We start from the raw sequence: 13,242 nt of genomic DNA, 5'->3' as shown, positions 1-13,242 counted from the left end.
AAATCTTTTTACTACAAAAGCGTGATCTGGAAGGCGGGGAGGCTGTACAGGCGAGAGACAGTCCGGAATCAGGTCCGCATCTCTCACTTCTTCCTCTTCTTGTCTCCCGGAGTCCCCTTGTTCTTCTTGCCCAAAATCTTCAGAAGGCTCTTGGACATGTAGTAGGGCCGGTCTGCTGAGCCATCATTCCGCTCCAAGTCTTCCACTAAGGCGCGACATAGACCGTAAGAGCGAACCTTTGGGAGCCAACCCCACTACCCGGGAAAATGAGGGACTAAGAGACAGCTGCCTGGTTTCCAGACTGCACCACCACTGGCTGGTTTGGGGAGCAGTTTTTGTAACCTATGTAATCATGTAATCGTGTCCTCATCTGTAAAGTGGGGTGAACGATACTATATTTCATAGCGCGATAAGGGTTAACGGAAAAAATACATGTCAGTTGCTTGACAGAGAGCCTGGTACACAGGAAACTGAATAAACGGCTACAGTATGGTAAGGAACTCCTCACTCACTACAGCCACCTGCTCGGAAGTCTCCTGGGGCTAAGTTCTTCCCTAGTTTTTCTTGGGAAGATACCAGAGGCCTCTGCCCTAGAATGCCCCTTCTTGAGAGAGCCCAGGAACCTGGGAGCTCATTCCCTCCGTTCTTCCCAAACACCTGAGGATGTTAGAAGAGGCTCTGGCTCCTGTAACTCACAAAGTCGCTGTTTTGGTACTTTTAAGCTGAGGAGAGGAGGTGGAGGGTGGGGGTGGGCTGTCTTGTCACTCACAGAAACAGAGGAAAAGAGTGTCCACACACATTCCAAAAACGCTGAAGAAGCCGCTGGCGATGAGGTAGGCCCCTAGAATGCAGACCTGGAAGACACAAGGCTCCCCATAGTGTTCCTCTGGAGAGTTGGAGAGTGAGGTGGGGGTGGGGGGTGGGGTGGAGGGGTGGGAGGATGAGAAGGTATGGAGTTGGGGAGAACGTGGGAACGTGTCACTCACCATGATGGGCAGCCAGTAATAGTTGAGTTGAGGATTCTCAAAGTTTTTACCCAGTCTAGGGATGCGACCCGTGAAAAAAAAGAAGGACAGGACCCCTATGGGAGAAATCTGGACGTCACTATCACTGTCTGAGGTCACCTCTTAAACTGTCCAGTGCCCCTGTCCTCTGTCCCTGTAACTCCCTGCCCTGGTCCTTACCGACACCTCCAACCACCAGCAGCTTCCCAAAGAACAGTAGCAGGTCTGTGACTTTGTCCAGGACGACCACCCTGTACAAGGGGTTGGAATAGGTTGGGGATAAGAGGCCTGCCTGGGCTGGGAATAGCACTGGCTGCATAATTTGCTGTGATAGATACAAAATGAAAGCTGTTCACATTTCAAGATGGAGGTAGCAGATTAAACCAAGCTCAAGGCCCTTCTGAGCACAGCACACTTGTGAGTGGGAGATGATAGGGCTGGGGGTGGGGGGTGGTGACAGCCTGACCTGACAATGTTCCGCATGAGCAGCATGAAGGCGTTTTTGGCTGAGACACAGAAATTCTTCCCGTAGATGGCAATCTGGGTGAGGTGGCAATTTCAGAGTTAGCTGTGGTGAGCTCACCTGGGCCAGGGCGGGAGGTCAGGGTCAGGAGTGCCCAGAGCAAGGGGTTGCTTGTATAGTGCGCTCACCATGATGTATGCATTGCGGTTCAGGAACTTGATGAACTTTTCCAAACACCAGAGGCAGCACTTGAAGCAGCACAGGATACAGCGAGTCAACGGGTTCTGGGCTCCTGGGGGTAAGAAAGGCTCATGTTTGGTCACTGGCCCCTGATAGGTGCCCCTGCCCCATCAGGGATACAGCTGATTAGCCCAGCCTCTGCTCACCTCTCAGTTTGTGGTCAATGTATTCCAGGATGACCCGGGCTATCTGCACCAGGGTCAGGATGAGGGCTCCAAAGGCTAGTGACCCTGTGTGGTAACTGCAGGGGATTGGTGGTCAGAGGCAGCCCCAGGACCCCTGGGCCTCCTACGTTCACAATTCCCAGTCCTCTGCCCTGGACTTACCGGAGTGTGCGCAGGAAGGCAGAGCCCAGGGGAAAGGTAGGGATGTCCCGGGGCTTGTGGAAGGCCCAGTAGAAGGAAGCAAAGGCCCCAGCCAGGACACACTGGCCCAGGGCCAGTACCCAGTTGATGGTCCAGAATAGCCCCAGAACTGCATAGATTTGCAAGTTGAAGAGAGAACGCTGTGCCAGGCCTGTGGACCGGTAGCCCTGGAAGACGCACATCAGCCCGGGACAAGAGGAGTTCACTTGCTCCTGTGGAGGAAGGCAGAGGATGGAAACAGGCTTCCCAGAGCTGGGCAAGCCCGTTCCTTCTAGGAGATTTATCTCTGGGTTCAGACAGGGCTCAGCTTGCCTATTGTGTGAGCATAATTTACTTCCTTCAGTCTCCAGTCTCTGCAGTAGTGCAAGAGCTCCCAGGCTGTGCTGTTGTGCTGCTCCTGCGGCTCAGTTGTGTCCGGCTCTGTGACCCCGTGGACTGTAGCCCACCAGGCTCCTCTGTCCATGGGATTTCCCAGGCACGAATACTGGAGTGGATTGCCTTTTCCTACTCCAGGGAATCTTCCTGACCCAGAGATTGAATGCTTGTCCCTTGTATCTTGTGTGTTGGCAGGCAGGTTCTTTACCACTGCGCCACCTGAGAAGCCCTGTTGTAGCCAGGCCTTAATGGTATGGAAGCAGTGTGACCAGTGCCTAGCTCTCCCTTGGACTCCATCAGCTGTCCTCTTCCAGAGCAGCCTCTGCAGCTTCAACCAAAACACTTTCTAGCAAAGTTGAACAGACTGGGTACCAGATGATAATAAGGAATTGTTCATTTTGCTTGGTGTGATAATGGTGTAATGGTTATGCTTTTAAAAAGTCCTTATTTGTTGAGATCCATCCTGATATATTTATTGATGAAATGGCACAGTATTCAGAATTTGCCTCTTAAAGCTCCAGAAAAAAAAAAAAAAAAAAAACTTACAGGGGCTTGGGGAATGGGTGGGGAGACAGAGAAAAAGAACAGAAAGCTGAACGTTATGGAATCTGAGTATGGGGATTCTCCATGTTTGTGTGTGTCTGCAAATGTCTCTAATAAAAAGTAAAAAACACAGATTTGTCTCCTAAAGCAAAGGAAATAAACAAGTGGGACCTACTAAACTCACAAGCTTTTGCACATTAAAGGAAACTGTTGAAAAATGAAAAAAACAACCTACTGAATGGGAGAAAATATTTGCAAATGATATGATCAATAAGAGATTAATAGCCAACATATAAAAACAGCTCATACAATTCAACATAAAAAAGAAAAACAAACACACACACCTGATTTAAAAATGGGCAGAAGAATTGAACAGACATTTTTCCAAAGAAGAAATGTGGATGGGCACCAGGCACATGAAAAGATACTCAACATTGCTAATCATCAGGGAACTACAAATCAAAACCACGAGATATCACGTCGTACCTGTCGCAATGGCTCTCATCAAAAAGAATATGACAGATGTTGGCAAGGATATGGAGAAAAGGAAACCCTTGTACACTGTTGATGGGAATGTAAATTGCTTCAGTCACTGTGGAAAACAGTGTGGGAAGTTTCTCAAAAAGCTAAAAATAGAACTACCATTATGACCCAGGAATTTCACTTCTGGATATATATCACCCCTCAAAAAAAAAAAAAAAGAAAAAAAACAAACCACTAATTGGAAAAGATCCATGCTCTCCCAATGTTCATAACAGCATTATTTTCAATTGCCAAGGTGTGGAAGAAACCTAAGTGTCCATTAACAGATGAATGGACAAAGATATGGTGTATATCCATATATACAGTGAACTACTACTCAGCCATAAACAGGAACATTTGCAGCAACATGGATGGACTTGGAGGATGTTATGCTAAGTGAAATAAGTCAGACAGAGAAGGACATATACTGTATGATATCACCTATATGTGGAATCTAAAAGATTCAACCAACTAGTGAATATAACAAAAAAGATTCAGACTCATAGAGGACAAACTAGTGGTTACCAGTGGGGAGAGGGGAGCTGGATGGGGCAATATAACTACTTGGTATAAAATAAGCTGCAAGCATATACTTATAGCATGGGGAATATACCCAGTGTTTCATAATAACTATAAGATGGGTGTGCCTTTTAAAAATTGTGAGTCACTATCTATACACTTTTAACTTATATAATATTGTACATCAATGATACTTAAAAAATCAAACAAACAAACTTCTCTTTCCATGGGACTTCCCTGGCAGTCCAGTGGTTAAGGCTCTATCCTTTTACTGCACGGGGCTTGGGTTCTATCCCTTGTCAGGGAACTAAGATCCCACATGCCACATGATGCAGCAAAAAAAAAAACCAAACAAACCCAAAAGGAAAGTTTTTCCATAAAATGTGACAAAAATCTTGGTAACTGTTGAAACTGATTGTATGTTTGAAATTTTATAACAAGAGGGAAACTACTTTCCACTTTTTATGTAATTGTGGATTTGTGTCTGTTGCCACTCACTAGGTCCTAAGCAAGTTGAAAGCAACAACTACTTCATCTGGGGCTTTGTATAAGCAGTGCCTGGATCCTCCTTAAGTGATCTCCCTCTCCTTTTTCAGTGTGTGGCAAACGTCTGTGGGCGTGCTTCCCTGGTGGCTCAGGGGTAACGAATCTGCTTGCTAATGCAGTAGACACAAGTTCCATCCCTGGGTCAGGAAGATCCCCTGGAGAAGGAAATGGCAACCCACTCCAGTATTCTTACCTGGGAAATTCCATGGATAGAAGAGCCTGGTGGGCTACAGTCCATGGGGACTCAAAGAGTGGGACACAACTGAGCAACTAAACGACAATGCTTGCGGGCACAGCCCATGGTCCCAGTTCTGATGCAGTGGCCACATGAAAGCTTTGACAGTAAATACCCAGCAGTCCAGCCCCATCTCCCTGGGAAGCTCACAGAGGAGAGTTTCGGGAAGCAGTTTCTCTCCTGAGCACCCAGGGAACCCACCTGCCTACTGCCTCGAACAGTGTGTTCTGAGGAAGACTAAAAATAACCTAAACAAAACCCACCTACAGATACCAGCTCTTATCAGGTGCCAGGCATTATACTAAGCACTCTCATGTACCCAGTGTCCTTTCATCTTCTCGGGTACCCTGAAGCACAGATATTAAGATTATCTCCATTTTACAGGTAAGTGAAGTGAGACAGAAAGGATGAAGTGCTTAATGTTCCTCTGGGCAGAAAAACGTCCTGAGGAGGGAGGGCGATGTTCTGGGATCTGCCTGCCCCAGGGCCTGGCGGCACAGCACGTCTCCTCTTCCAGCACAAGGGGAGGGGGAGGTGCTCTGTAGGAGATCTGGAGTCTGCTAGGGGCCTGCTGTGTGACCCTGGGTGACCCCCTTGCCCTCTCTGGTCCTGTCTCCTCTGCACAATGAGGGATTTGGACCACTTGGCCTCTAAGTTCCCCTCAGCCCTCTTGACGCCCTCCATGACACCCCCAGATCCTCACCATGGGGTCGCATGATGTATTCATGGGGACTTTCTCACAGCCAGACAAACTGCTGTTGGGCGCCCAGAACACGTACTGAGGTTGCCCCGATGTGGCCAGGAATCCAGAGGGGAGTCAAAGAAAGCACGGTGATGGGGGGCCTCCACAGACCCCCTCCCCTCCTCAGCCACCCCTTCCCGGGCGCTTGAGCAGGTTGCTCACTGCACAGAAGGGCTGAAATTCAGCCTGTGCTTGCTGTCATGGCAGGGCTGTGTCTGCTGGGCAGAAGGGGTGCCTTCTTCCGACGGCACTAGTATTGTCCTGCCCCCACCCCCAAGGGCTTCAGGACGGGTGAGCCATGTGGACAAAGGATACAGAGCGATTATAGCCCAGTAGGCAATGCAGACAAGCAGGAGGGCGAAGGTGACCAGCGGGTAGAACATGGTGGACATCATGTATCCTACAGCCCTGCAAGGGAGATGAGCGCAGTCCATCAGTGAGGCCACCCCCCACCCCCCCATCCTCTCTTGGGGTTGACCCTGGCACAGGCCACACCTCTGCCTTCTCCAGGGCCTGCCCCATACCCCTAAGACTGGGCACATAGTAGGTGTTCATTGGAAGAACTGAATTGAATAAATCAGGCTCAAGAGAACTTTAGAGGAAACTAGAGTCACAGATGGAGAAGGCAATGGCACCCCACTCCAGTGTTCTTGCCTGGAGCATCCCAGGGACGGGGAAGGCTGGTGGGCTGCCGTCTGCGGGGTCACACAGAGTCGGACACGATTGAAGTGACTTAGCAGCAGCAGCAGCAGAGTCACAGAGAAGCCACCAGGGGGGGCTTTAGGGACAGTAAGGGCCTATTTCCTATTTTAGGCAGTCGACAAGACACTAATTAATTTCTTATGACCACCCTACAATATAGGAACTATTACCACCTCCATTTTACAGATGAGTAAACTGAGGCACAGAAAGGCTAAGCTTCACAGCAGTGTTAATCACCATGCTGTGCTACCCCCTTTCCTCCTCTGCCCTGCCACTTTTCCAGCGCTCCCATTTCGGGCCCGCCCTTTGCCCTCTGCCGCTTCTCCTTCCCAGGCAGGCCTGACCTGCTGGCCTCCTTCAGGAGGGCGATGGCGATGCAAATCCGCTGCCGCAGGAAAATGAGCATCAGCAGCAGGACGCCTTCGAGCACAGCCAGTATGATCACTGAGGGTAGACAGGGGGCAGAGGGGCCTGGGTCAAGGCCAGGGCAGCTTTTGGGCAGCCAGTGGTTCACGGTAGGCAGGGCACTCACAGGCGGCTAGCCAGGTCTCCTGAACGTTTCTGTAGGCACTGAGGTTGGTGGTGAAGCCCAGCTGGGAGATGGAGGCGCCCTTGTCCCGCAGCACACGGTATTCTTCCCAGCAGTGGTAGATGCCATATGCCAGCACGCTCAGCACCCCTATGATCAGCACAAACACCAGGGGCCCGGCCACCAGCCGTAGAAGCAGGATAAACAGCAGGCTCAGAACCAAAGCCACGCCTAGTGCACTGTGGGCAGGGAAACATAAGTGAGGGTCACCCCACATTGCTCGGATCTTTCCCTGTGCAGAGGCCCACAGATGTCTTTCCTCAAACCCCTAATGTCTTCAAATCAGAACCACCCCACCCCACCCCCCGCTTTTCTTTTAAATCCTGTTGGACTTGGGATCCTTTCGGACCTCTGGCTCCTTCTCCCCTGCCCAAAGCTTCTGTTTCAGACGGTGGTCTAGGGGACAGAGAGGCACAGTGGGGAGAAAAGAAGGACGAGAGGGCAGAGGAACCTGGTGACTCACACAAGAATCCAATACCAGGACTGGGCAAAGTCTTCAAAGATCTTGACACTGATGTCACGGGCATTGAGGCTGTCGAGAAGACCACTGTTGGAGAGAGAGAGAGTCAGATGGGGCTGTGAGTGGGAAGGAGGGGAGGGACAGAGATGGAAGGGCAAGGGAGTGCCCACCTGATGCTCTGGGAAATAGATGTGTTGGAGATCCCTGGGAGCTCGGGCACCGTACTATTGGTCCATGGGAAACAGCGCCCCAGAGCTGGAGGGAGAGAACCGGGGGGAGGGGGGCCACAGAGCTGACTTCAAAGTCTCTGGCCCCTCCCCCGCTCCCCACCCCCGAACTGCTGCTACTCTGTCCAGTAGAGAAGGGCTCTGCACCCTGCAGAGGGCAGTTCTTGACTCCACAGCAGAAAGGGAGCACCTGCCCCAAGGAGCCCAGTCCGGCTTCCTTCACTGTCTCTTCATGCCCCGTCTTCCATGCCCTGCCACTACCTCGGGTAGACCCTCTTGCCTCTTGCAGCACCTCCACTCCCACCCCTGCCACCCTTCAATTCAGCCTCTGCTAGAGTGCCTGGGAGACAAGGCACAGGCGGGACCTGGCATTCCAGGCTCAAAGTCACTCTGCTAGACGCCCTACCCTGGAGAGTGCCCACGCTTGACATCCAGGCTGTGAGTCCCCATCGTCTGAACCCAGCCCCTTTCTCCTCCCCTCTGTACCTTTGCTCTCCCTCCTCTAGAAATTCCATCCATTATGCCCCATTCAGCTCCATCTTCATCTCCCCTCCTCCAGGAAGCCTTCTCACCCCGCCCCCAACCCTCTCCTCTGGCACCTATTATGTGCCTACAAAGCCATTTATCACCACCCTCACAACAGCTTTGTCATGCTTGCTTTGGTATTTACATTCTAAAGATAAGAAAATAAGGTTCAGAGAGGCTGAGTTATTTACCTAAGACCACACACCTGGAAAGTGCTAGAAATTAAACCCAGATCTATCTGATTCTGGAGCACCCATTTGGAGATACTTCCTATTGCACACATTGAGAGTTAGATATCTTTTCTCATGCTATAGTTAAAAAAAATTTTTTTTTCCCGTGGAAAGTATTTTCCATGAGGTTTGCAGGATCTTAGCTCCCTGGCCAGGGATCCAAACTGTGCCCCCTCCAGTGGAAACACAAAGCCCTAACCATTGGGCAACCAGGGAATTCCCCTCAATTTTCTTTTCTTTTCTTTTTTCTGTTAAAAATAACATTCACTATTGGGGAAAAAAAGCATACGGGGGGAAAAAAATCAACCGTGATCCCATCACTAGACACAGTCCCTTTAACATTTGGGTGAACGTCCTTCCAGTCTGTTCCTGTGCCTGCACATAAATGCACGTGTGTACATTCACCCATGTATGTTCTCGTGGGAATCTCATGCAATTGCTTTGTGAACACCTCTGATCTCAGCACCTAGGAAGCAGTTTTCATCTTCACTTCACCTGTCCCTGGAGCCTGGCATGCAGCAGGTGCATAATAAGCACTGGTGATCGGACTCCAGGATGATCAGCAGAGGAAAAAAAGCAAAGACCTGATGCCTGTTCCTATTTTGTTACAGAGTAGCTGTGTGACTTGACTCTCTGAGCCTGGTTTCTTCAAAAACCTACGACTGGATGAGTCTGAGAGAGGAATGTGGCTTCTCACCTGGAGTGGAAGGCAGGAGGAAACTGGGGCAGAGCTCCTGTTGCAGGCTTTGGAGTACTTGCTGGAGGGTGGGGGAAGACAGACAGACACACAGACACAGAGCAGGATGAAGGAAGGAGCCATCCTCTTTCTCCCACCATGATCATCTACTCCTCCCCCTCCCATCTTCCCTTATTATGGACGCTCCCTGGTGACAGCAGTGATGTTGGGGGCAGCGCTCACCATGTTCCCAGGCACCCCTGGCAGACAGAATTTCCTATCTGCTGCGTAGAAGACCTGTTCGACCGTCTGTGAGAACTGTTTCGGTTCCACGGTCCATGGGGCCTCAGGGCAGGAGGATACACACACCTGGGGGCAGAGAGCATGCTGAGGGGCTGGTACCCAGACCCTGGAGGGAGATCACAGGACAGATGCAGGCCCCAGACTCTGACCTGGGGCGTGGGGCACGTCAGGCCATTCTGGGCAATCGCAATGATGTTAGTGTTTAGGACGCAGCTGAAGATGTTGAAGTATAGGAGATATGGTTTCTCTCTGCAGGAGAGAAGGAAACATATGCATGAGCGCTTGGTCAAGCTCAGGGAGAGAGAAGGACTGCCAAAGCTGTACCTCTAGATGTGGCCAGTGTGACCCAGACACGCACCACCCAGCTCCTGACCGCAGGAAGCTCAGCCCAGCTGGGGAGGTGTGGGAGACAGCTGAGAGTTTCCCAGAGGAACTCAGCATTGCCACTGCTAACAGATGGTTAAGAGCTTGAACTCTGGAGCCAGATCATCACCCAACTTTATGACCCTAACCACTCACCACCTCAGTTCCATCGGATGTAAAATGATAGTACCTGCCTCACAAGGTTGAAATGAGTTTGTGAGTGTAAAGTACGCTGCCTGCCTGGAACATAGTCAATGCCATATGTTACTATATTTTTTAAAAAATATTTATATATTTACTTTTTTTATTTGGCTCTGCTGGATCTTCGTTGCAGTTATACAGGATCTGTGGTTGTGGCATGTGAACTCTTAGCTATGGCATGTGGGATCTGGTTTCCTGACCAGGGATCAAAACTCGGCCCCTTGCATTGAGAGCACGGATTCTTAGCCACTGGACCACAAGGGAAGTCCCAGCAGCTTTATTATGTATCAAGCGTTTTCTGCATGCTGGAACTGATAGTGTTGCTTCCGGAATCATCCTTGTGTTTCAGAAGAGGAACTCCAAGTACAGAGAGGTTTGAGTCTCTTGCCAGAGATCACAGACGAGAACTTAGTGCAGCTGGAGATGAAAATGCCCATCTCTGAACTCTAAAACCCACGCACTCAACCATGACTCTGCTGCCTCCCAATTCTGGGCGTCTGGGAAGCCGCTGGCCAGCAGTGGGGGCTGTTCTACACGGTGAGATTCAGGGAAGCTGAGGGGGAGTCCAGGCCCTATTGCACCTCCCTCCTGCCCCCTTTCCTGTCTTCATACTCACTTGTTCTCCCCGATCCCGCAATAGGCCCCCGTGGAGTTCCTGGGGTAGAGGACTTGTTTGGGGTCTCCGTACACCCAGGCTGGAGATGGAGACATGCAGATAAATCATTAGGAGCGGAGCACAGGGACTTAAGAGGGAACAGCCGTGGAATGGTCCCTCCCTGGGGCAGTAATGTCCCCCAGCCACTGCCCCAGCTCTGCCCAGCCAGAAACTCACCCAAGATCCCCACGGCGATGTAACCCAGAATGAAAACGAAGAAGAGCACACAGCAGATGATATCTGTGCAGCTCCTGGGAGAGAAATGAGGAAGACACCTGAAGAGGGGGTGCTGCGGTAGGGGGAGCATGGTCTGCAGGAGTCATGCTTTGGAGAGTTGGGGGGATGCTAGAAACTAGGCATGGGTAGGTTTAATTTTATAACCTTTTTTTTTTTTTTTAAAGAAAAACCTTTTCCTGGACGAGTAAACTTTCTTCTGAAGTTTAACACAGGAAAGGGCACAATTCAGAAGTGCTCAGCTGGGTGAATCTTCCCAAAGGACACTTGCCCGTGTAGCCAGCTCCCAGCTGAAGACACAGAATATCACCAGCAGCCCAGAAAGCTCCTTGGGCCCCCTCCACCCATGACAGTCTCCCCAGGGCCACCACTCTCCTGGGGCAGGAGATTTTCCTTCCACAAATTTCTTAACAATATTCCAGTAAATAGAAAGCAAAACCAAGACCCTGCCCAGCCCCCTGCCCCCACCAGCACAGTACCCAGAACTTACCTGTTCCTGATGGGGCCTCGAAAGGAGGGGTCATATTTGGCTGGTTTCCCTGAAGGGCAGGGGGAGGAGTGTGGGGAGTGAGACATTGAGAGGCATCTCTTTCCCCCAGTTTCTAGTCTCTCCAAATCCCTACCCACCGCAGGGTCTACCCTAAGCCCTGTCCTAAGGGCACTCAGGAATTTGGAGGGAGAAAGAGGGGCAGGGCTGGCAGGAGGGGAGAGCAGAGAACACGGAGAGTGGGATCCAGGCTTGCTCAGCAACTTTGCTGCTCCCTGTGAACTCCAACCAGGAGGCCTTGGAGGTAGGGGGGAAGGGCGGCCTTTTATGGGTCATTTATGCTCACACCTCAAGGCTCTTCACCTCCTTCGTCCACCCTGGCTCCTTTCTCCCGAGTCTCTTCTCTGGCTGGGACGTGGGATTCTGTGTTCAGTCATCTCAGTGGCTCTCACATCCCAGTCCTTGTCCTTCCCCCTCTCTGCACCCCTACTCAGGGTGGGCACAGTCCCTCCCACATCTGCCCCAGCCCTTCCCTCCACTCTCTGGCCCCAGGCTGTGGGGAAAGAAGCTGGAGCCAAAGGCATCAATTCCTGTAGGACCTGGAGAGGGAGGAGACCCACCCCCAACGCTGTAGACCTCCTGCCCTGAAGGGACCTTAGTCCCCAGCTGCCGCCAGTGTCCTCTCCGGGGGAGCGGTCAGGCTGACACCTGAGCCGGCAGTTGAGATTGCTGTGGCCACAAGTCCTGTTCCTGGTCCTCCCTGAGTACACACGGGGAGGAGGTGGGGCCAGGCCGCCAGGGTCCCATGTGGGACACAGGTGGGGGTGAGAATCTGGGAAGGGGTGTGGCCCCTTCTCCTAGGTGCCCTGGACTCTGTCCCTCCGTGGTTCTGGGACATGATGTCAATGATTGACCCAAAACCTCTCCAGGAAGTCTGTGGGGCGTCCCCACTGCTCCTTCCCCCACCTCCCTTCTGACCAAGCCTTGCCTTGGGCAGGTCCCTCCCTTGGGGTTCCCTCCTGGCCCGACCAGGGCAGGCCCCTGAACCCCAGGGACTCTCTGCAGGCAGGCCCCCAGTCCTCAGTGCACACAGGGATCCCAGAAGCTGGTCCCCATTTCCTCTCCCTGCAGATTCCCCCACCCCACCCCCACACTAATCCCTGGGACCCCTGGGGCAGGCTCCCAGCCTTTGTTCCTCACAGACACTCTGGAGACAAGCCACCTCCTTCCTTCTCAGGCCTTACCCTTCACAGGAACCCCAGCAGGCCGCTGCCTCTTTCCTCTGGGCTCCCTCCTAACAGGGATCCTGGAGGCAGGCCCCCAGCCCCCTCTCCACCAACATCTGCTGCCCCAGCTCCTTACAGGGGCCCTCAGCAGAACCCACTGCCCCTGCCATTCCTCACAGTCCCTGGCACGCAGACTCCAACACCTTTCCCCTCCTGGAGACTCAAGAGTCCTGGTTGAAACTCCCCCTCTTCTCGGGGACCCCAGCTGTTCCTCCCCACAGCAGCACAGAGCCTGGCTCACTCCTCCAGCCCCTGAACTCCTGCCCCTGCTCAGGACACTGACCTTGATTCCTTCAGGCTTCACTTCCAAGGGCCATGCTCTGAGGGGGCCCCGGAATTCAGGCGTGACACATTGCCCCCTGCTCCAAGGGACTCCAGCCTCCCTTCTCATGGAGATCACAGCTTCACTCCTCAAAGGCTCCCAGCAATGGTCCCCAGTCCCTGAACCCCATACTCCTCCAAGAACCCTGACGCTATCTCCTTTCTTCCATCAGCTGTTTCCTGGGTCCTCCCCTCGGGGACCACGACTGCCCTCAGCTCCTCTCCTTGGGGTAACCCAGCCACCATTTCCAGAGCAGGCCTCCCCTCCCTGACCGGTCTCCGGGCCCCTAGCCCAGCCTCACCGCCCCCAGCCCTCCGCCTCACCGTAGGCCTCCTCGTCCTGGTCCTGTTTTCCCCCCATGGCTCAGTCTCCCGGAGTGATTGGAGCCCAGGAGACCTGGCGGCTCACCTGCCACCAGCCCCGCCCTC

General features: G+C 52.3%; 1 protein-coding gene across 2 annotated transcripts; it reads right to left on the bottom strand.

Moving 5' to 3' along the window:
* Positions 1-83: 83 nt before the first annotated feature.
* Positions 84-13,213, bottom strand: SLC44A4 (solute carrier family 44 member 4). 2 transcript variants are annotated; one of them, XM_068960600.1, is made up of 21 exons: positions 13,138-13,213; positions 11,210-11,258; positions 10,663-10,736; positions 10,447-10,525; positions 9,416-9,515; positions 9,207-9,332; positions 8,985-9,045; positions 7,476-7,560; positions 7,309-7,392; positions 6,789-7,024; positions 6,601-6,700; positions 5,867-5,962; positions 5,516-5,615; positions 2,034-2,284; positions 1,854-1,948; positions 1,656-1,759; positions 1,471-1,544; positions 1,185-1,255; positions 987-1,081; positions 770-854; positions 84-205 (listed from the first exon to the last, which is right to left on the bottom strand). In XM_068960600.1, the coding sequence occupies exons 1-21, from the start codon at positions 13,172-13,174 to the stop codon at positions 84-86; spliced, it is 2,124 nt and encodes a 707-aa protein (XP_068816701.1). In that variant the 5' UTR covers positions 13,175-13,213. The 2 variants fall into 2 exon arrangements, with proteins under 2 accessions (XP_068816701.1, XP_068816702.1); XM_068960601.1 differs by lacking the exon at positions 9,207-9,332.
* Between the last annotated feature and the right edge of the window lie 29 nt (positions 13,214-13,242).

The sequence above is a fragment of the Capricornis sumatraensis genome, chromosome 22, assembly GCF_032405125.1.
Source record: "Capricornis sumatraensis isolate serow.1 chromosome 22, serow.2, whole genome shotgun sequence".
NCBI classification, from domain to species: Eukaryota; Metazoa; Chordata; class Mammalia; order Artiodactyla; family Bovidae; genus Capricornis; species Capricornis sumatraensis.
Note: the sequence above shows the minus strand (reverse complement) of the source record. Positions and strands in the feature narration are given on the sequence as shown.